Here is a 24,076-nt window from a genome sequence, read left to right as displayed (position 1 = left end):
ATTTAGTTTCAGTTGTCCTTACCGTCCTAACCACTCTCGCATGTAATACGGTTGTCGCCGAAAATGAACAAATTCCTACACTGTGAAAAAGGAAACTAAGTTGTACTAAGGCGCTGCAGGTAAAAAACTCGTAAACGGTTTTTGCGCGATGAATCCAAGATCCGCGAATCCAGTCGGTTAAAAGTCGTTTGGCAATCCAGTAGTTCTGTCATCATCAAAGCAGCTCTAGCAGCTTAATTTTTCAATCTAAAGAAGGAACTATAGTCGTCAAAGGTATTGCACAAGCATTTTTTTTTATTTTTGTTCTTGCATCCCTATTGCCAATGGCTTTATGATACTCTAGATATATGTGCATGTGGCCTTATCTTTCCCGTTCGCGTTGTGCGCGTGCTGAACTTCTCGTTTAACTGGTGCGACAAAGTGAAAGTACACGTTCTGTGTTTATCGTTGAAAACAAGAAATTGCAAACAAAAAGAATGCGTTTCTTGGAATGAGCGATAGAAGTGCTTATCCGTACTGTGTTAATGAAAGCTATGAATTCTCTAAAAAAAAATTTTGCGGCACGTACTGATAGTCTCTCCGACCTCCGAATGGAGGCGGCCACAATACTTCGTTAGAAAGAGGTACAATTCCTCTGCTGAAGATGATATCAGAAAATTTAGCTGTCAGAATTACCATTTTGTTTGACAGTAAATAAGCCGTATGCTATATGTTTGGATATCATTGCAACTTCTCTGTCCCGCGTACTGTGAGCACATTTCAGCGTTCCAGCGCCGTAATCTCAAGATAGAAAATCTTGCTTCCATGCCATGAATTTCTGATATTTAAGAAAAAACTGCGTTCATTGCCTGTACAGTGAGAACACGGGCCGTTTATTTCGACATCTAGCTTTGCTGTTAAAAAGCGCTCTAGACGTAATGTAGCAAACACACGAGAAGGAAAATTCCATGCTATGTATGATGCACAATTCGCGTTACCTCTAGTATTATGTATGAGCGTGTTTTAATATCTTTTACTTGCTGTTATTTCTTTTGTCTGTGTTGTGAATGTATAAACACTCTAGCTTCGTTTTCTGGCCCAACAGAAGATGTCCACAGATGAGCGACACTTGCTCATTATGGTTGAAAGGCTGCCTGATGAGATTGCACAAGTGTACAGCCGAACAAAACAAAAGAAGTCTTTACAACACAGAAACTCCTTCAAGCACCGCAAGTTGAAAAGCAAAGCTAAAGATGGAGAGTGTGGTGAAAGTGATGGTACAGTGTTGTCCCCAGCTGCACGTGAGACTGGAAAGCTCACCACTGTAACCCCATCACATCTTCCAATGTCATTGCCAATGTACAGCCGTAGCATTTCATTGCCGTCAACTCATGAGGAAAAGACAGAAGCTGGTAATCGGAGTTTGAAGGTCAAGGTCAAAGTTGAGCCTAGAGTTAAGGTAAAGATTAAGTCAAACAAGAGAGGAAGGTCGCTTGACTCAAGCAAGGTTTTGCGGAAGATCAAGATACGTAAAATTTCCAAGGATGCCCTGTCACCCAGTGCACCTGAAAAGGATGCAAACACTGACACAAAAGTTGTCTTTGGCAAAGATACTGAAGAGGGTAGTAGCAAAGGGCCATCTGAAAAGTATGAAATTGTTTCATCGTCTGGAAGGGCAACAGACTTGCATGAAGAATCTGGTGCTGTGAGTGAAGAATCCATAGATGCTGAGCAGAACACTATTACTGAAGGCAATGTTGAGGCCTGGCTCAGAGATCATGTTGGCCAACCAAGTGAAGGAATGAAAGGGGACACGGGCAGTATTTCAGAAGAATCAACTGTGGAAGAAACAGAAACCTCTGATCATTCTTCGGTCAACCAAGAAACCGAGTCGTACAACACTGACCACGATGACTTTGAAGAAAGTGATGGCTCACAGAGGACAGAGATTGATGCTGCTAACTGCACAAGTTCAGACACTGAGATTGATGAAGCAGAGCAATGCCACCCGAAAGTAGCCAGCTCAGTTGGTGTGGAAACTGTGGCATTGATGTCAAATGAAGGATCCTGTCATAGTGACATGCTGCAGGAGTGCTCTACTGCTTTGGAACACATAGTTTCAGAAGTGTGTGCTGAGAAACAGGTGCCACTGGTGGCGGACAGTGGCAACTCTGGCAATAAGTGTGTTGAAAACATCAAGGCAGAAACAGTGCCATGTAATTCAGCATCTGCAGAAACCAAGTACACGTCGTTGCAACCCAACGAAATTGCAGAACAAGTCACCGTAGCTGAATTACAGGATGATGACCTGTGTGATGGTGATCAAAAGGAAACTGCTTCAAGCATTGAATTTATTGACATCACTGAAGATGCACTTGTGCTGAGCCCTGAAGTAGAAGGACCCAATCCGCCTGCAAAAACAGTCATGCCACCTGATTCATCTACAGGTGAACCGAATAATGGCAAAACCTCATGTTCGGTGGATGTTGTAGATCTCACCAGTGATGACGTTGACTGCTATGTTGTCAGCCCTGTGAATGAAGATGAAGTGGCAGCTACTTCAGGCATGACAGGAGTCTGCATGGCAGCAGCCAAAGAACTTGACCTGTTTGCTAACATGACCATTTTGGAGAGTTGGGACATAGAAGCAGAGTCGATTCTCGCTTGCACAGGAGAATATTTAGGCCATCTAGAAAAGTGTTTGACAAGCCTGGATCTGATGGGAGAAGCATTCAAGACCATGCTTGTCACAGCACTCCGGAAAAAAAGCCAAGCGTTTAAGCAAATTTTTGTACTGCTGAAAAAATTGCTTTGCCGCTCTGAGCAACTGAACAGAGTGCTATCTGTAGAATCTGGCTTTTTTGTTCTTTTGGGAATTGAAAACCCATCAAATGCATTGTGCAGCCATCGAATCTCTGGCACGGAGGCAAAGGAACCAAATAGTGCTACTAGAGCACTTATTCGACGACTTTCGGCTGCAGTAAATGATGACCGTGCTAATGTCTTAGTTGAGAAAACCACTATTGCCCAAGAAGTTCCTTCGGCTGAGCATCGACCTTCACAGCGGGTGAACAGTGCAAATGAGTGTGACTTGAGTACAATCAGTAGAAAGTGCTCCAATATGGCCATTGATCCACCACCAAATCGTGCAAGAACAACATGGAGGCATCTAGTAGCTGCTGCTAATAGAAGAGAACGTGAATGCACAGGATTTAGGGCTGTTACTGCCACAGTGCCAGTGGTTGCACAGTCAAACGAAAGGAGAGCATCATTAGGAATGTCATTTATCCAGAATGACAGAGCAGTAGCACTTACAACAGCTCGTGTAAACCTGGAGAGCCATATCGGTCTCCAACGTGACAGGTCATCATCACAGTCAACATGTAGTATCCCAAATCAGCAGCTCGACTCACGGAGTACTACACAGCAGCCCAACTCAAGGAGTACAACAGCATCGTGAGTATCCTTCTTATCAAATTGTTTTATAATGTACCAAACCATAGTTCTATGATGCAAAAATCACTATGCATTGAGATTTCAAGGCGTGTAACTCCAGGCGACCAAATTGATTCAGAACCTTCCGCATGTACAAGACAAAATAATACATTCTAACCTCATTATCACAGTCACATCCGACATAAGAATACTTACATTATGCCCTATATTCATTATAATATATTCGTTACGTGCTGATGTTGGTGAGAAACATCCTATATTTGCTTCATTATGTCCAATAATTCTTTATATATCAGTGTTTGCTATATTGAGGTTTGACTGTATATTTAAATGATGGCTCGAGGTCTCCTTGGGAAATGGATAAAGGGAAAGGGAGATCGAGCTAAATATGGCTCACCATGGAAGCTCATAGCTGGACCCAGTCCTCGAAGGACCCTTAAGTCTATACTTGTCCCAGAATGTCCTCAGTCCTGTGAATTCCCGCATGAGGTGATGCGCACAGGTTTTGTATACCAACCTTATAAGCTTCTTGCAACGATTTACTCCACTCAAGAGACCCTTCCCCCTTTCCTTTAATAGGATTAGCATTCTTAGGATACTTAATGCACTTTCCCATGTCTGTCTGTCTGTCTGTCTGTCTGTCTGTCTGTCTGTCTGTCTGTCTGTCTGTCTGTCTGTCTGTCTGTCTATATCTAATCGTTTTCCTGCCAACTTGGGTCACTGGGTAGTCCATGGTCTAATGAGTAGAGCGTCAGGCTGCTGTGCTGAGGGAACCGGGTTCGAAACCAACCGTTGGACCAGCTTGGGTCACTGGGTATGTGACACTTGGTATGTGCCGCTCTTCAGTGAACTTCTTTGATGCAAACTTGAGTCATGGAGCATGTGGCACTGGGTTTGTGCCGCTCTTAAATGAATCTCTGTGACACCAACTAGAGTTACTAGGTGTGTGCCAGTGAGTGTGTGGCACTCTTCAATGACAAAAACAAATTCTTGAAAACTTCTCCAGTGCTACACAGAATGAAATCTGCATCATACATAGACAGTCTTGTCTCAAGATAATATTCACAAATGTGCCACTTGCAGACTTTGCAGCAGCGCTCCTAGATGGCACAGTGTGTCTAGTGGGAAGTGCGAGAAAGGAGCCTGGTTGCTTTGCACGCCATACTTGATGGGCTTCAGTGTTGGCAATTAGGTGCCTCTACATAGTTTGTTATAATCGCATTAATGTTGGCATGCATCGTGACATGTATTCTGCAATAATTTTTTTATCAAGATGAAAATAAAGGAATACTTGTCACTGGTTGCTGCCAACAGCTACTGTTCACTTGGTTAAATCAATAATATATAGAAATGCCTGCCTTGGTTAATAATTGAATGAAACATAAGAAAATATAGCAGCACAAGGGTAGAAGTCTCGCACAAAAAGTTGCTCCTGAAGCAAAGTCCGTGGATGTCAGAAGAACACGAGCATGTTTCACTTTTGCACAGACATACGAATGAGACAATTACAGACACTGTTGTGAAGTCAATATTCATTCCTTATATTAGTGTCCTCAAAGAAACAAAGTGAACTCAGTGCTTTGCGATGCACCATGTCCACAGGCTATTTACTTCAAATCCAAGTGCGAAGGCATTGATCAGTATCTTGTAGCTGGAATAATTCATTCTATCATATGTTCAAGCGAAGCTTTCTTTGCTGCTTCTCCACAATTAGTAGGTACCAGCTGTGTCCTTCCAAGCATAAACAAGCCCACTACCAACTACCACACTAACCGTTAGGCCACTACCAACTATACTCTTGTTTCATACATCGCTGGCAACGCTGCGGCAGCTACACCAGTAGTGCGGTCACACATGTCTCACTCCACGCCTTTCAGGTGGCAGTTATTTTTGAACTGCAAGGTTTTTTGCAGAACATCTACTTCACTTATTGCGAGTAAAGCGTGCACATACTACTTGTGCACATTTGTGCTTCCACTATAGGCAGTGCACTATATTTTGGTCAAGAGCACACGTGGTGGGCTTTGACAGCTGGTCGCATAAACATGTATGTGGTGCACTATTTCTTGGTCACGGATGTGAACTGATGTAATATTTTTATTAGGGGTGTTTGAATAGCAAGTTTTCTTAATCAAATCAACTGTGAATATTTAATAAAAACAGCTTTGAAATATAAAATTGAACACCGAACATTTTTTTATTACTAAACAAAGAGAAATATAGAGGCTGTGTGAGGTTTGTTCTGGATAAAAAAAGAGGTTTATTTACACTTTTATACACGTAATGCTGTTCCCAGCTGGACTTCCGGTCAACTGAGGAGCTTGGAGATGAGAAACTGAAGTATTATGGTATATGGCACACCATGACAATGACATTAATCACCAGGTGTGGAAGGAACACAGTGCAAAGAGCAAATTACAGTACCAAGTATAGTTTGAGAAGTATGCGAATATGGCGAGATTGTCGAAATAATAAATTGCTTTCCATAAGGGCAAGCCATCCTTATTAAATAACTGGAAATTACTTTGCAGAAGTAAGCTACTGCATACATTTGTCAATTCATGCTTCTTATGGCTCCCCTGCATCAGTGTTGTTCAGAAGTCGCCACTTGCATCTGGAATTTTTCGTGGAGACATTAATAGGTGTTATTTATTATATTCTAATATTCGGCCGAAACTAATATTTTGCAACTTCGATTATTGAACTCCCAAATCGAATACAAGTTCAGTAACAAAGTGTATTGGACTAGTATTTGAGTAATTGCACGCCCATGTTTCTTGCGCTTAAAAATTGACAGAGCTTTCTGCGCACGAAGACAACTCGGTGTTTTATCAGATGCATGTTCTGATAACATTTCGTTAAGGGCATTCATTAAATACCTAAATATAGCCCAAAGCTTTTGTTTACAGCAGTGTGCATTACTTAGTGTTGAGCACAATTTTAATAAAGTGTACGTGTCTTGGCAATAAATTGAGAAAATGCTTGGGCCATAAAATCCAGCTGCTTTTCTTTTTTTCGTTTTCTTTCTTAATACTGTGTAAGCATTCCAAATTTTCGCTATATTTGAAGATGTAAAGGAACAGAGAAATATTACGTTATCAACATTTATACGAGGGCAAATCAGAAAGTCCTTGCACCTATTTTTTATTGGCCAGAATAATATACATACAGGTAATTACAAATATATGTACTATCCTACATACCTTACATTATTTTTCCACATACACCCCACACTGGTTCAGACATTTTGTCCCATCGCAGCACTAAATTTGAGATGCCCTTGTGGTAGAATTCGTCCGGCTGACTGTGGAACCACCGTCGAACTGCCGCCTTGGCTTCACACCCTTTTGCAAACTCGCAACACTGCCCCCTCACACTTCTCAAAGTGAGACACTTTCCCCCATACGTGGACTGCATTTCCTTGTGAATTTCGATGGGCACTCGTCTCTTGCTCCATAGAAAACCAATCACAATTCGTTGCTCGTATGCCATAGATTTTTGAAGCACAACCGCCATCTTCAGCAACTGACAGCAGCACCGTGCTGTGGAGCTGCCGGCAGATAAGGCCAGCTCAGTCCAGAAAAGGCCCACCACTGAGAATGAATATGCCGACTTTGCATTTACAGCCGTAACTTGGCTAAAAAATAAATAGGGGCAAAGACTTTTGGATTTGCCCTGATATCCAATTTTAGGTGAGGCAGCAATGAGTGTAGACTAGTGCAAGGCACTGTTTGTAGTTCAAGCCACAGTATGTTTTTTAGGGACTGCTTTAGGCCATATTTAGTTTTGTGCATTATGAAGAAATATAAATGGCCTTCACATTGCTAAATTCCTGTCTCACAAAATGCCCTTTTTATAGATTGTTTGTATTACTCTGAGAAGCCATTCACTTTCTGAAAATAATGAAATGCTTGAGTGCCAAGGCCGTGATAGTTGTCATGGAATGACTCCTGGGAATACATGTAGCTGTTCAACACAGTAAATGACTTACCTTTTTCTTCTTTTTTTCTGCTACCAGGAACTTACAGATCACGCAGAGACAACTGCACCGTGGCCAACCTATTCAGAAGCAAGGCAATGACCCAAGTGTCTCTACATTACTAAAGGAGTTGAAGCAGATTGCAAATGGGAGTTTTAAAGCTCCAAGCACAAATGCTGATGCTAGGGAAATGGTTGTCAATGTGGAGGCCAAACAGGCACAGCCTTTGAGACAAGCTACTGTAACATCAACCAGTGTTGCTACATCTCCGTTATTGTCAGTGTCATCTGTTACATCAGCATCCCTCGGCCGCCAAATCTCACTGTTGCCGGTGGCCACCGTAGGATGCAGTAGCAAGGTTACAGCTCTACCAGTGAATGTGACTGTCTTGCCCGCTGCAGCATCAGTTTCAGCTCCTATGTCATCTGCCACAACCACCAGCACCACCAGCACATCTGTAGTAGGAGGAACCAAATCAGACCCTCAAGCCTCGGCTGCTAGGGCAAGCCCGCACAGCATTCTTCAAAAGCTCCAGCGTAACACAGGTCTGACGGTCGTGCCAGTACAACAGAGAGAAAAGCTAGCCAAAGAGGATGCTGCTGCAGATGGGAGTTCATCATTGAAAAACATCCCTGTAGAAGTCACTGCTGCTTCTAGTGAAACGACATCAGCGTCCAGGGACAGTGTCATTGCCGTGCCTTCGGGCCTGAGCATAACAAGCACACCGGCAAGAGTGTCTACGGCTGATAAGACTACAACCAGGACGTCTGAACAGGTGGCTGTAATACAGCTTGGCAAGGGCAGCCAGCGCCACTTGCCTCTTCCAGCAGCCAAATCAGCAGCACTGGCAGTGAGCACATCTGGCGGGCGTGTCAACTTGACTGTGTCAAAACAGCCCACAAATGCTCCAGTAGTACGAGCTGTGCTTCAGAGAACTGTAAATATGAGTAGCACAGCTGCAAGAACAGTGCCACCTCAGCAACAGAGAACTGCTGGTTACAGCAGGCATGCAATTGACGCAAGGTCCACACAGACCTCCTCCGTGCACACTTCCCCTGTTGTGTCCAGGAGTGTGACAACGGATGCAACGTCAAGGACTGTAGCAGCTCCATTGAAATCCACAACTGTGATGACAACTTCCCACCGACTTCTGTTGCCAAGGCTGCCTGCGGGAGCACTTCAGCCTGTGAGCACGGTTTCTGGGCAAACTGTACCTGGACAGCCACCAGTACAGGTATATAATCTTAGCAGTTTGAACATTTAATAATATGCGGAAGAAGGCTAAATATTTTTTAAAAATTATATATATTTGGTAGATTTGATGAAGTCTCGCCAAATAATTACAATTTGATGCACATTTTCAACAGAGTAGAGTCTCAATCACATACATGCAAAAACACTTAAATTGCAAGAGAGCAGAACATTACTGCTTATCGGTAGCACAGCATTGACGATGAAGACAGGACATGTACTGACATGTTTATTGCAAGTTCTCTCAAGCTGTCTGAAACCTCTATGGTACTGGTGGTAAGCTAAAAGGACGTTAGAAGAAGCGGCAGTTACGTCCCTTCGGCAAGGCCCAGCCATGCCAACAAGCCCTTTTGGAGTAATGAAAATTTCTTACTATTCCTTGTTGGTTATTTTCCTTCTTTCACTTCGTGCATCACTAAAATTATGCTTTTTAGTCTTCACATCTTCATAATGTTTGGTATTGTGTTCTTTCTTCTCATTATGGCTGTGCATTTTAATTTATCTTTTAGTTGGTGCACTGAAAATATCTTGGTACATTATTTTGTTGTGCTGAAAGCTTAGACAGATGGGTTAAAACAAAAAACAGGACAATTATTAGTGCACACATAATAGGCATTTACGGCTATTTGTACATAACTAGTCTGAAGACATGAAGTAGTTCCTCTAAATGACCTTGCCAAGAAATTGATGATCCTATAGAAACACCTTTTCATGGGGATATGGTATGAATATTAACCCATGCTAGACTTCAAGGCCTAACTTGGTCACACATGTAATCCTGCAGGCTGAATTGCGTGCCTGAGACTGTGTTTGTCACTGCTGGTGCTGTGCTCTTATAACTCCTGTGGAATAGTCCTTTGAAGTTTGCTGATGAGGGCACAGTCAGTTGGTCAATGTGCACTGATCTTTTCAAGCCATAGAGGAGGTAGCAAATTAAATATAGTTGCAATTTTTCTTACAGGCTGCCACAAGTGTTGCACCAGTTCTGGTGCAAGCCACAACACTGCAGGATGTCCGGTGGTCCCAGCACCAGCAAAGTCGGCAGTTGTGTGTGGCCGTGCCAGGGTTTCGTGTGGTGCAGGCACCAAGCTTCCAAGGCAGAGCAGTGGCTGCAGCACCACCACCTCTCCAGTGGTGTGGTCCCCCCATGGCAGTTGGAAGACCTATCGCCGCCAACATCTTGCGCCCACCTGCGACAATTCCTCCATTTCCCTGGGGAGGCTTTGTGCCACAAGACCCTCGCTTTGTGGGCAGGGCACCCCTCAATGGACCACAGGCACATCCTGGGCAAGCCATGCCAACACAGCAGGTGTCTGCCTTATTTTTAATCCTCAGCTGACTGGCACAATTTGTTCGGCTGCGCACTCTGCATGCCTAATATTTAGGCAAATGAAAGAAAGGAAAGGAAAAGAAAAAAAAAGCATTTCAATACCAATTATACCAAAAATTTAAACAGGTGAGCAGCAGTTCTTTAATGGCTGAAGTTGTTTCTGGAAAATTCTTTCCCAGGCCATACTTCATGTAGACACTAGTCGAATGCACTGTGATTGGTTGTGGCAAGGCTTCAGCACATGTTAAGTGCATGACGTTTCTGCACTTTTTAGTCAACATATTGATTTTGTCATGACACTGAGCTCATATCGACTGGTTCTCTTGCGAAATAACCAAGTTGCCAGTCTATTCAAAGCCTCTGTGCATTTTAGAGTGCAAGTCAAAAAGTTTCATTTGTCACCATACAGCAATCAATTTCTGTAACCATCCACTGTGGTATCTTGGTAGTGATGACATTTTGCTGCTGCACACAAGGTTATGGGTTCAATTCCCAGCCATCGTGACAGAATTACAATAGAAGTAGGCTACGAGAAGCCCCAGACCCTGGTAATTCTGACTGTCTTAGTTATTGTGAACAGTAGCTATGAGCACGCAGCTTCTCAGTGTTTTTAGAGAGACTCCCACTTGAATTGGAAAAAGAGCCTCATGCTGCATGCTGAAAAGCTATGAGGGGAATCTAGTATATATTAGTGCAAGGGCCAGATAGGGCCAAAGTTGAAAGTAACATATTAAGAATTCCTGGAAACGTATATATGCAAGAACCTTTTTATGGTCTTACTACACATTTTTCTAATTTCCCAAATTACATTTCCATCATGCATTGTAGCTGATGCAGTTCTTCATTGTAGCTGAGCAGGATTTTGCACACTTTGCTTCAAATATCATCTTATATCAGCTTATAGAATGAAGAGTATGACTGAGACATACAAAGCACTAACTTTCAGGTGCTGACTGCTTTGTGAAAGTCTGCACTTTGTCTCATTTTGCGATGCCCCTAGTTTTATTTCATAAGTAACTAATTAGACCAAATTTCCACTTTAGTGACGTTAATGTAACTATGTTTAATTTCACTGAATAAGGACAATTTTCTATTTAAAAGTTCACTTCAATGAGAATAAGTAGAGTCCATTAGCTCGCACAAAGCAATCGTGCCATTGTGGTATACGTGCTATCTTTCTTACACTGGGTCCTGCCACATGTTAACCTAAGCATAATGAAGTAATCACCACAACTGGCGCATTTGTTAGCTCATAACTGTCACTCGCAGCAAAACACTTGCATATGAAGATATTGGTGCACATTAGGACACCACTGCAACGTCTTTTGTGGTGTTGCTTTTGCACATAAAGCCACATCAATCAGCGGGTTATATGTTATAAGTTAGCCCCTTAACTCTTTCTCTACCATGGGGAAAATAGGCATTTTTTGTAGTACGCTTCTCATGCATAAAAGTTTTAATAGCAATATTTATGTAATAAAAAAGATACAAATTGCCAGAATCAAGGTTGTGGGATAAAATAGAACAAAGTTTGTAAAGACACACTTGTATCTACTAAGAAAGATATCTAACAAAAATCATGAGATTACAAAATGTGTTGCCGTCTAATAGGTACTATCCCCCCAAAAAAAAAAAAAAAAAAATTTTATTGAACAGGTATTCCACTACAAAAATTTAACTGCAAGCAGTACAGTTGGGCCTGCCGGGTTGCGGCCACCGATGTTCCAGGCTGGTTTGCGTCGTCATTGCTCTCGGAGTCAAAACCAGATGAAAAGGCAGCATCCTCAAACTTACTGCTGCTCGATACATCGATAAAGTCAATTGAAGATGTAGCAGAATCACGAGATCTGCTATCTTTCGAAGCGTGTGTGGCTCCCGAAGGTGGCCATTTTTTGCTTTCTACTTTGACGGATCGCAAAACATCGGAGCGCGTTCAAAAATTACTGCCTGAAGGAAAAAAATCGAGCCGCTTAAAAAACAGAACTATAATTCTCCTCCTTCACGTCTGATAGTACAGTGTGTCCGTGAGTGGCGCGGAAGGTCTCAAAAGCAGCATTTCAAATTATCAATAGCGGGCAGCCATTTTTGCTTTCTACTTTGACAATCACGAAACTTCAAAACGCATTCAAAATCACTCCCTGGGGGGAAAAAAGTTTACTGCTTAGAAAACAAGAATATAGTCCTCCTCGTTCATGTCCGATACCACAGTGTGTACATGAGTGACGCCAAGGTCTTGAAAGCTGTGTTCCGAACCATCGTTAGTGCGGTAACATTACCGAATGATCACGGTACGGAAAGAGTTCAGTGTTTTGAACGAGTTCAGCTTGTTGATGGCAATAGCCCCATTTTCAAAGCGATTTAAACGAACATAGCACATCCACTTAGTTTTTCTTCTGTTGCATAGGTGGCTGCAGTGGCAGCATTTGAAATCCCTAATTACTTCAGTCTCTTTTCGTTTCTTTTTATGCGAAGCATATTACTAGAGCTCAACCCAGCTCCTCAGGCGCGGCGGTGTCGCCTTCAATGACCTTTGACCCCATGCCATACCACGTGGCACCGTGACGTCACGACAGAGGAGAAACGGGGCTCCAACTCGCGCCGTCGCTCGCGGTGTCGCCTTCAAGGCTGACCACGTGACACCGTGACGTCACGACAGACGAGAAACGGGGCTCCAACTCGCGCCGTCGCTCGCGGCGTCGCGGCGGTATATAAGCAGCTGCGCTTGTTTCTAGGTGGCTTTGGCTCAACTCTTGCAAGATGGGCTGGGTGGGAATCGAACCAGGGTCTCCGGAGTGTGAGACGGAGACGCTACCACTGAGCCACGAGTACGATGCTTCAAAGCGGTACAAAAGCGCCTCTAGTGAATGCGGTGTTGCCTTAGAAACGAGCTGTTTCTAAGGCTCAGGCGTGCGTCGCTTGCTCAGGCGCACATTTCGTTGCCGCGCCGAACGCTGCGTTGCTCGACGCTCACCGCGTCCAATGCGGGGTGCGTAGTCGCTGCGCCGTAGCCCATTGTCTTACACCCCTTGGCGGGTCGAAGGGAACGCTGTCACGTTCCACTCTTGAAGGCGAAGCAGAGTAATGCATGAGTTGTTTCTTCGTCTAGCCGAACCAAATATAGCCAAGCAACAGCAGTTCACCAGGCTAAACAGTGGTTCAACAACTAAAATAAAGGCTAGTATGCTTCGCATCCTGGGCTTAACCTTAGCTAAGCCACAGCCATTTTTTTTTTATTGCATGGATGTAGATGTCAGACCTTTTTCAGTGCCTTGAAGGCCACATTGATTCAATCTTCTCTTTCTACAACATAGATGGCAGCCATTTTTTCACTGCTAGATGGGTGCATTTATTGCGATCTTTGTAATGGCTTACTAATTTATTCTATTTACCAACGACAATGTAATTGCAATGTTCTGACATGTTAAAATGAACCAACTTTCTAATAAATGCATGTGCATACCATTATTCGATACTTATTCGATATTCGATACTAAGTATTTGTATTCGGTAGGCAAGATCTCCCAAGTAACAAACGACCTAATAAAGAAACAACAAAGAATGAAGGTGTCCAACTCAAGAGATAACATAGAATTCGCGGAACTGACAAAACAGATCAACAAGGTGAAAATAACTATAACGTGAGAAAGATTGAAGATGCCGTAAAAGATGAATGCAGCCTGAAATCAGTGAGAAGGAAACTTGGCATAGGACAAACCAAGATGTATGCACTGAAAGATAAGCAGGATAATATCAGCAATCTCGAAGGTATAATAAAAGCAGCGGAAGAATTCTATACTGACCTGTACAGTACCCAGAGGAGTCAGGATACCTCAATTATAAACAGTAATGAGCAGGATACAGAAACTTTTCCTATAACTAGCGATGAGGTCAGAAGGGCCTTGCAAGGCATGAAACGGCGAAAAGCAGCCGGGGAGAATGGAATAACAGTCGATTTAATCAAAGATGGAGGAGACATAATGCTAGGAAAACTGGTGGCTCTCTATACGAAGTGTCTATCCACTACAAGGGTCCCAGAAAACTGGAAGAAGGGAAACGTTATACTAATCCACAAAAAGGGCGATGTTGAAGAACTGAAAAATTATAGGCCCATAGCTTACTCCCAGTATTATATAAAATATTTACCAAAATAATCTCCAATAGAATAAGGGCAACATTGGACTTTAGTCAACCAAGGGAACAGGCTGGCTTCAGGAAAGGATACTCTACATTGGATCACGTCCATGTCATTAATAAAGTTATCGAGAAATCCGCAGAGTACAATAAGCCTCTCTATATGGCTTTCATAGATTACGAAACAGAATTTGATTCAGTAAAGATACCAGCAGTCATAGAGGCATTGCGTAATCAAGGAGTACAGACTGCTTACGTAAATACCATGGAAAATATCTACACAGATTCCACAGCCACCTTAATTCTACACAAAAAAAGTAGGAAGATACCTATAAAGAAAGGGGTCAGACAAGGAGACAGCATCTCTCCAATGATATTCACTGCATGCTTGGAAGAAGTGTTCAAGCTATTAAACTGGGAAGGTTTAGGAGTAAGGATCGACAGCGAATACCTCGACAACCTTCGGTTTGCCGATGACGTTCTATTCAGCAACACTGCGGATGGGTTACAACAAATGATTGAGGACCTTAACAGGGAGAGTGTAAGAGTGGGGCTGAAGATTAATATGCGGAAGACCAAGATAATGATAAATAACCGGGAAAGGGAACAAGAGTTCAAGATCACAAGTCATCCTCTAGAGTCTGTGAAGGAGTATGTTTACTTAGGTCAACTAGTCACAGGGAACCCCGACCATGAGAAGGAAATTCACACAAAAAAAATAAAAATGGGTTGGATTGCATATGGCAGACATCATGAACTCCTGACTGGGAGCTTACCATTATCATGTTGTTGAAATATGGCACAGAGACTTGGAAACTGACAAAAGCTTGAGAACAAGTTAAGGACCGCGCAAGGAGCGATGGAACAAAGAATGCTAGGCATAACTTTAGCGGACAGAACGAGAGCGGTTTGGATCAGAGAGCAAACGGGTAAAGACGATATTCTAATAGACATTAAGATAAAAGATGGTGCTGGGCAGGTCATGTAATGCGCAGATTAGATAACCGTTGGACCATTAGGGTGACAGAATGGGTACCAAGAGAAGGGAAGCGCAGTAGAGGATGGCAGAAGACTAGGTAGTGCAACGAAATTAGGAAATTTGCGGGCGCTAGTTGGAATCAGTTGGCGCAGCACAGGGGTAATTGGAGATCGCAGGGAGAGGCCTTCATCCTGCACTGGACGTAAATAGGCTGCTGCTGCTGCTGATGATGATGATGATGATGATTTGTATTCGATAAGTATTCAGAAATTTTGATATTTGCATACCCCTAATTTTTCCTCATTTCTAACTGTGCTGTTTGTGCCAATGACATGCACATATATATTGCATAGTGAAGAGGTAAATTGGCGTTTTGACGCATAAGAGATGGAAGAAAATTGGTTGAAAACACTTTACAAGGATTTTCGATAAAATTAATTTTTAATATAAGCCATAAAAATTTCAAAATAATTGAAAACAAGGAAGAAGGAAAGACAGGAAGGTTTTAAGAAACAATTCTGGAAGAAAATTTTTTTTAAATATTCATCAGCGTGCTCACAGGCCATCCATAGTAGCCATAGGCCATCATACTGTTCAGCTGCTTTCAAAAAGTGAAACAGGGCTTTTGTGTTTCTTTACTAACAATAAGCTTATGGGCCTTAGTGCAGTTTGAAGTGCAGTTAAGTCTCGATATAACGAAGTAGATAAAATCGGCAGTTTGCTTCGTTATATTGAATTTCGTTGTATTGAAATTCAACCTCTTATGCAAATAAGTACAGTTGCCGACTGATTTTTTTTTCCATGGAAAGAGGACACAGAATTTTCTAAATTATCAGGCAATCGAAGAAAGCAAATTTGGATGAGAAAAAGATTAATTTTGATGATTTTGAGAGTCGGCAACAAATGATACTGTTTCATGCCATGTCGACGATATCTTCACGTAGGCAGTACGAATTAAGCGAAGCCAGCCACGCTTTCGCGTGCACTCCCTCCACGGCTGACAGCGTTGCTCGCACTGGGACAACACTGTCATGAAAAGCGCCACCAGTGGGGAGCAAATGCTTCGTCTGCCTCTCACACCAAAACTAGAGATTACGCAACCTTAAAAACTGGATGCGCGGGAAGACAGTGTGGGATGTCGTGTCTGCCAAAGGGCGAATCCCAACATAAAAACGAAACGCTTCTTTATTCGACTAACGATGGCTGCGGACGGGCATACCAACGCTACGTTCGTCACAGTAGCGGAAGGTAGAAGGCGGTCTTTGTCAGCCAGGCAGCCTGTTTTTATAGCCACCGTCGGTGACGCATACCTCGGGTGACGTGGCGGTGGCGCTATGTTTTATCGACGATGCAGTCCAGCGTGCAGCTGTGTTATGCCGGGCCAGATGATAAGAAGACGGAGGGTGCGCAGAAGTATGCGCGGAGTTTGTCGCCACAACAGCTTACAGGATGCCAGGCCATCTCGGCACGCCCACTCTTTGCACACATGGCAGATTACCTCTAATGCAGGGTGCGTGGCTGCATATGCGCTCAGTCGCGCTTACAGCCATGCCCAGCCACGACCGAGACGCATGCCAGAAATCGTCATGCACGCCAACTTGCCCCCAGCCCCACCCCTCGCATGCGCTTGATCGCATTACCACGCGCTCACTCCCCTCCCCCTTTTTTCTTTTACTTGTGCAGGGAGGTGGTGCTCGTGCGTGAAGCCACCATCTTTCTCACCCACGCATTCTTTCACTCGCACCTAAAGCACTAAGTGCACGGGACGTGATAGGATCTTATCGCACTTGGACTTTATGCGGAACATGACACGGCTTCACTTCGGCCGTCGCTCTTGTCGCGCTGTGAGCATTTTGAGAAGTGCGTTTAGAAGCAGCCGCTTGGTAATTCAATCATTTTACCATTTTTGTCCGCGAAAGTTTCCATTTATTGTCTCGGCATTCCTTTGCTGCGGAAGCAAAGTTTCGCTTTATTGAAATCGTGTACAAACACACTTCATTATATTGAGGTTCTAATTACATGGGTGTTCTAGGACAAGAGGTTATGAAAAGTTAAATACTTTGTTATATTGAGAATTTCATTATATTGAGGTTTAATTGTAAATAAGCACGGAGGAAGAATAGTTCAGAGTTGAAACTCCCGTCAGCGCGGGCGCATGCGAGCGACTAGATAACATCACAAAAATATGCACCAGGGGAGGCGCATGTAGTGGTGGCACTTTGTAGCGCATCATGCAAACCGCACAAAAAAAATAATAATAAAGGAGATGCCCGGGCGCGCTCTTTTCGGCTGCACCTGTGTCTTCCGCTCAAAGCAGACGACAAGCAGACGGCATGGACATTAGCTTAGTATTTGCATGCCCTTAAATCATACAGCAGCAGTTCTTGTGAATGTCTGTTAGAGGGTCATAGTACTAACAGCGCTGCTACACGCAAATGACTTACACGCAAATGCCCGGAATTTGCCAGCCTAAGATGGGATGCAGGTGTTTCATTGAAAACTGAAAAAGTGGGTACAAGTCTTGCAGGGAAAATGTGAGCATCTGCAAGACTCCTAATGATCCTAAATGACTGCAAGCGTGGGTTGCAGCGATTCCTGGGGCGGCCGTCAGCTCGCACCAAGAGATTAGGTCTGCAACAGGCACTTCATGAGCAACATGATGAGACAGGATAAATAATACTATGAGCTTAGAGGCGAAGTAGAGAGAGAGAATCAACTTTTATTGGTGCCCTTAGTAAAGGTTGGTGCACGCTGGCACCAGACAGGGTGGAACCTTCTTCTCAGGTTCCATATGCGTCGAGCAGTTCCTGGGCCCTAGCCCCAAGTGCGAGCTGGGTCGGTAGGTCGGGGCTGGACAACAAGGTCTTCCACCGCTCGGTGGGGTTGGGGCTGGGGATGGTGGGGGGTTCTTGAGCTTAGTGCACCCTGCAAGGATGTGGGCTAGAGTGCCTTTTGATCGTCTGCAAAACGGGCATGAAGTGTCATGCTCTGTTGGGAACATCTTGTGCAAGAGCACAGGATGCGCTAGCGACCCCGCTTGCATGCATCGCACGATCGTTTGCTGCATTCGGCTGAGTTGCGGATGCGGACGGGGAAGCCTACATCTGCCGCTTCTGTACATTTGGGTGATTTCTTTGTAACTTGTCACGGGGTGCGGTAGCTCTGGCTCGTCCTCGGCCTGGATTGACAGTTCTCGGGCATAGTGGTCGGCGAGTGCGTTGCCTTCCACTTGCGAGTGAGCCGGGACCCACACGAGCTCAACGGCCCGTCCCGGTGATATGCATTTGGTGAGGATCGCTAGTGCCGCGGGAGAGATGTTCCCCTTGCGGTAGCTTGCGCAGGTGATCTTGGAGTCTGTGACCATGGTCCTCACTCCCGGTTGTGCGAGGGCCACGGCCACTTCTGCTTCGGCTGTATTCATCGTCCATATCGACGCGCCTGTGACCAGTTTATCGATGGTGGTGACGACCGCCGTTGCTCTGGTGCCGTGAGGCGAAGTAACCCTGGACTACCGAAAAAATACCTGGACGGTGTCCAGAGGCTGTTTGTTCCCTGCATCTTTCTTCCATCTTCAACATCCCAAAAAAAAAGAAGTGGACCCCCCTGGAAGTGTCATCAAATATCAGTCATGCTACCGTTAAAAGATCAAGAATGAGTGTATACGACAAGCCAGGAACATCAACGACGGTGAACCTCAGCGATGTTCACACAGCGTGTGTGGCCCATGAGCTTGAGGAAAATCAGTTTGGTCATATACTCGCAAGAAGTTGAAGGCATATTTGCCTTTGATGGATGCCAGTAGCACTTACACCCATCCAATCAAGTCATCGCGTGGGTGTCAAACAGTTGCACCGCATACAACCGGAAGCTGCAGATCACCTTATTATAGCAGTCATCGAAAAGAATGCATTTTATTTTTTACTTTGCTGAAATGGTTGAAGTGCAGCAGCAATCGCTGTCCAGACTATCAGCGCTAAGGAAGCCCGCATGAGTGCCCTTAGTAGAACTTGTGCCAGGCGCGTGGCCATATGTGAGCAACACACTCGACCGGTTGCCTTGGCAACTGAAAGATCGTGATAATTTCTTTCTCAGCCGTTAGGTACCACCAGCATGATAATTGCTCCACGAACTTGTGGCTTTTTTTGGCAACCGAAACACGGCGATAATTTCTTTCTCGGCCGCCAGGTACTGCCAGCATGATAGTTGCTCCGCGGGCTTGTGACCTTTTTTGGTCGCCGCAAACAACGGAGTTTCCACTCCTAAATGTTTCTTGCTCCATGCAAATAGGTACAGAATATCTAAAATGTAATCCTGAGTAACAAGGACCTGAGTAACCATGTAGACATATATTAGAAGCAATACCCCACCCCCCACCACCGCCACCTCGAAAGAAACAAAAACAAGCATGCTGATGGGATGCTGAGTCAGCAGCCCTTTTACACACGGCTCCCATGCTGTTAATGGAACCAGTGTGGACTTGGTACAGCTAATAAAGCAAACACATTATAAATACAATATTCTAAATTCATGGTTCAAAACCTGTCTGGCACCTGCAGATGGATGGGTGTTATGAGTTGTGGGGCCTCTCACACCCGTGCTCTTGGGACAAAGGAACGACAACACAGTAGTGCAAACAATCACAAGGGCATTTATTGCACCTTTCATAGATCAATGCCTGCTAGCCGAGTTGCTATCCACAAAACATGCCGATGGGCGCGCGACAAATCTAGAAGTCCGACTCACCACGACCGCATAGCGAGCGAATATGTTCGCCCCATGCTGGATCCCAACGCCTGGTCGTTCGCGCGTCCTGTCACGCGAACGGCGGCGCATTCCAAGACGGCCACGCAAGACGGTCTCGCAGAAGCATGGGTCGGCGCACGCGCGGCACGGCACGTCCGTACCGCTTGCTGATCTCGAACCCAAGAGAGCGCCTTCCGCTCCCGCACCCGAGTAACTCCGCCGGTAACAGCGCAACACTCGCGCCATCTCTCGCGCTGCGCTTCAACCACATCGACCGCCGCGGGCGTCACGCAGGCCACGCGGCGAAGCGGGATTGCAGGAGATGGGGGAAAACAAGATATCTCGGGACGCGCGTGAGTCGCGCATCCCCACAGAGTGTCCTCTTTGGAACGGGACGGTGGGTTGCGCCACCAAGCTCTTGCTATTATACTGCCTGATATCATACCTAGGTTAAACAATAAAAAAAGAAAAAAAAATACCTATGAACTCCCACAACCAAATTTTCTTTGTTTTTGTACGTCTCCGTTTTTTGTCATTTCCCATACATATGTTAGCTATGGACCACCTTGTGGTTGGTTGGGGCAACTTGAGGATGGACACAGATGATTTTCCCATATCAAAGTAGGCCAGGTGTGTACCAAAATGCTTATGCTGTTGTGGAATTTTGCCCTTTTGAAGACAAAGTAGCTTTAAAGGGCCTCACACCAGGTTCGGGGATTGTAAGTAGAGAAGTGTAGATCACATGGCTGCAGTTGTGCCTGCAAAGAATTACACCAATGTATGCCACTAAAATAGCTGACAATTTAAACAAAAGCATGCGCACCTTTCTCAGAGGATTCTCTGTCACAAGCAGCAGAGTGATGTCGCCTGTGTGATGCTAGCACGTCAGAAGCAGCACCGACAACATGCAAATAGACAACTGCAACTCAAGAAACTTGGGATTCCCGAGAGGCTCGGTGCATGCAAAACCGCATGCAAGAAATGGGGGCCAGGGGAGGACGTAAAAGATGAACAAGTGGATGTTGTGACACTAACATGATGAGGGCGCGTGGCTCTGATATGGAAGAGGGCAGAAAAAGAATGTCACTTGCAGGCACTGGTCATGCACATACAGGAATCATTAGAGTTCAGCATAAAAGAAAGAAGGAAGGCAGGAAGAAATATTATAGGAGCTAGCTGGCCTTGGTTACTATGTTCAGCTGTGGCTAAAGTACTCCGCCTTTATTCGTGATTATACCACAGCGGCTGTAGCACAACTCTCTGCAGAGATCTTGCCACAACAGTGGTGCCACAATGTATTCAGACCTTGATGGAAAGCAATCAAAACGCTTGTGAAATTACAACAAATTTGCACTGTTGTAATCTCCGATTGGCTCAAAATGCCCCCATGGCAGAATTTGACAATGTCCAGAATAGCAGCTTCCATATCCTCAATTAAACTTTCAACCAATTGGTTACCACAGGCTTTTGAGAATGATTGAGTGTTATCTTCACTGTGTTGGATGGTTTCGTGTGAAACACCTCAACATCGATTGACAGACAAACATTCTCTTAAATTACTGCCAGGCAAATATTTTTCTAAACTAGTGCCAAGAATATGTATATTTTTAGGCATTTTACCCAAACTCATCCTGCGAATGAGTGTTCCGGAAATCATCATACCTCACACATGTGCTGCGATTGAGGCCACCATGATCGCTATAGGTTTGGTAGACCTGGAGTACCTCAGACTCGTATGGCAAAATCCAACCAATGTGAGGGGGGGGGGGGGACATGAATAGAAGCTTAAAGGAACACTAAAGGCAAATAGTAAGTCGACATTCTTTTTTATCACAACTTGTTTTGTGTTGACTTCTTACTCGATCGATTGCAATAGCAAATTAATACACAGCTATACGACGTAAGGATAGTAGTTTTATCGGCCGTATAAACTTGGAAACATTCATTACTAACTGAATTAACAAGCACGGTGTCAGCATGGACAAACAAACACGAACAAATCACACTCGATTATCATGGTCACTCACTATCAAAACACGTGTGAGCAAGTGCGGCAGCAGGCAGTGAGTCAAGTGACCTTCAGGCGGTGATCGCTTCAACGCAAGAGCGGCAAGAACATAGCATGCGCAAAGGTATGAGCCATCTGCAAATCCCTTTCAGGATATGGCGCGCGCGACCGTGCAAACTGCACACTTGTTGATGGAGTCGAAGTTGCCTCCACCCTCCCGCACTGCCTACCCACTTTTCTCCATATATGGCACGTGAGATTGAGCCGCGATCGTCAGTACCTCTTGCATCCGATCGCGAAATGCGTAGTTGCTGCTAGAGCACAATGCCGCCCCCTCCCTCCCTCCCTCCTTCCCTCCCATTTCCCCATGGCCTTTTGCGTGACGATACGCGATGCGTTTGCCCTCCGCTTTCTTCCTTCATGCGCGCGCCATATGGAGGCAGGATCGTTGGCTTCCATCGCATGCTTTCACTCGCACATACAGCATGCGACGTGCGGTGACAGTGTTATCGCCCTTGGACTTTGTACGGAACATCACGGCGACGGCAGAAATGCACCTGGAGTGTCCATATAACTGCTGTAAATAAACAGGAAAAATATTTTGCAGAAATTTTTTCAGCGATAGGGGGAAAACCCAGGCAGGAAACTGGAAGTTGGCTTCACCGCAATCCACCTAAGACTTCATTTGAAATTTGTACAGGCAGCTCTCGTCATATGTGAACTGTAGGTGTACAGTCACTAGCAAAAGTTGGGGGATCAAAGGTGCTGCAGTTTTTTTTTTTTTTTTTTTTTTTTTTCGCACGAGTACATGCCTCCATGTGTGTGTTTTACCAATACAATTTATTAAACCAATCCCAAGCCGTAGAGCTGCACTTGAACATATTTTATTTTTTTGCTGATGCTGTGGCCTCCAAAATTTTGCTCGCGACTGTACATTTCATTTGCTTTACATCACGTGTGTGTTAGTCACCGTGGTTGCTTAGTGGCTGTGGTGTTGGGCTGCTAAACACGAGGTTGTGAGATCGAATCCTGACCCGACGGCCGCATTTCGATGGCGAAATTTCGAAAACACCCGTGGTACTTAGATTTAGGTGCACCTTAAAGAACCCCAGGTAGTCCAAATTTCCGGAGTCCGCACTACGGCGTGCTTCATAATCAGATTGTGGTTTTGGCACGTAAAACCCCATAATGTTATTTTTTTTTAAATCACGTGTGTGACACCACTGCAGCTGGAGATTTTAGATTGGCCTATCTCCTCTAGCAGTGCTTTAAAAAAAATTAAGTCGCATGCCAAAATTCTTCATTCCGTGTTTCTGCTCCAAGCCTACAGATGACACTTGATGCCTGTTATTCAGTACTGGCCAAAGTCATTTAGCCAGAAACTTGGTACTCAGGACCGAAACTTGGCAAGAAAAAAAAATTTTGTTGTGGTATGTTGCATGTAGGCAACACTCGACAATAAAGGGATAATATAATACGGACATGTGTCACGAGTTATCAGTGAGCCATAGAAGATGCTCTGGCACTGTGGCTATAGAGGTGTGACTGGCATTATGAAAAAACTGTGCGAAAACGGGAGAAAAATAAGCCACAAATGCGCCCTGTTTGGGTTCTTTTCTTTTTGCAATGATTGCTCTCCGACTAGTTAACCTTCGTATGCTGCTACTGATTTGCATTGAAGAGTCTATACCTGTACACAAAAAAGAAAGATCCACATATATTGAATTTAAGAATCAGTTTCAGAATAGAATTGCTTACCACACAATTTTGCTTCTACCAGAATTTCTATTTCTATCTTTTTCTCCCTGCTATAATTTGTGTTATCTTTTGATTTTGTTCTATACTTGGATTGCTGAAACTAAAACTGCAAGAAACGCAAAGCGCTTTGGTGTTTGGCTCTGTCTCTTTGTGTTCTTCATTCTGTAGTGAAGACAGCAAACGCTGGCCATTCATCACCACCAGCGCTGGGCATGGGATCGCCACTCGTGCTGGGACTCTTGCTTCTGCTTGACTGCCGCATTAGCCACTCTCAGTCTGCAGACAATAAACCTTTTCATAATTGGTGGAAGGTGCTGGGTATTTTGAAAACGACCACACTGGAACTATGATCCCGCATGCTACCGTGTACCGTGACTGACGATGCGTCCCCGCAGGCGCCTTTTCCTCCATCAATTGTGGGCTCCACCAAAGGGACCCTGCTGTTTTCAGTGGCGCAGATGA

The 24,076-nt window shown here is 44.5% G+C and overlaps 1 protein-coding gene across 2 annotated transcripts in view; it reads left to right on the top strand.

The window, feature by feature from the left end:
• The first annotated feature begins 21 nt into the window (after positions 1-21).
• The window catches only part of LOC142575256 (uncharacterized), a 39,462-nt gene continuing 15,407 nt past the window's right edge, over positions 22-24,076 (top strand). Inside the window, exons 1-5 of one of the 2 annotated variants that reach the window (XM_075684451.1) lie at positions 22-273; positions 1,085-3,435; positions 7,454-8,648; positions 9,627-9,974; positions 16,460-16,609. In XM_075684451.1, coding sequence (XP_075540566.1) covers positions 1,088-3,435; positions 7,454-8,648; positions 9,627-9,974; positions 16,460-16,609 — 4,041 coding nt within the window. In that variant the 5' untranslated portion in view covers positions 22-273; positions 1,085-1,087. Of the gene's footprint in view, positions 274-1,084; positions 3,436-7,453; positions 8,649-9,626; positions 9,975-16,459; positions 16,610-24,076 lie in introns of those variants that run through there. The other variant, XM_075684452.1, reaches the window with a different exon arrangement.

The sequence above is a fragment of the Dermacentor variabilis genome, chromosome 3 (genome assembly GCF_050947875.1).
Source record: "Dermacentor variabilis isolate Ectoservices chromosome 3, ASM5094787v1, whole genome shotgun sequence".
In the NCBI taxonomy this organism is placed as follows: domain Eukaryota; kingdom Metazoa; phylum Arthropoda; class Arachnida; order Ixodida; family Ixodidae; genus Dermacentor; species Dermacentor variabilis.
The sequence above is the reverse complement of the archived record's forward strand: the minus strand, read 5'-3'. Positions and strand labels throughout refer to the sequence as shown.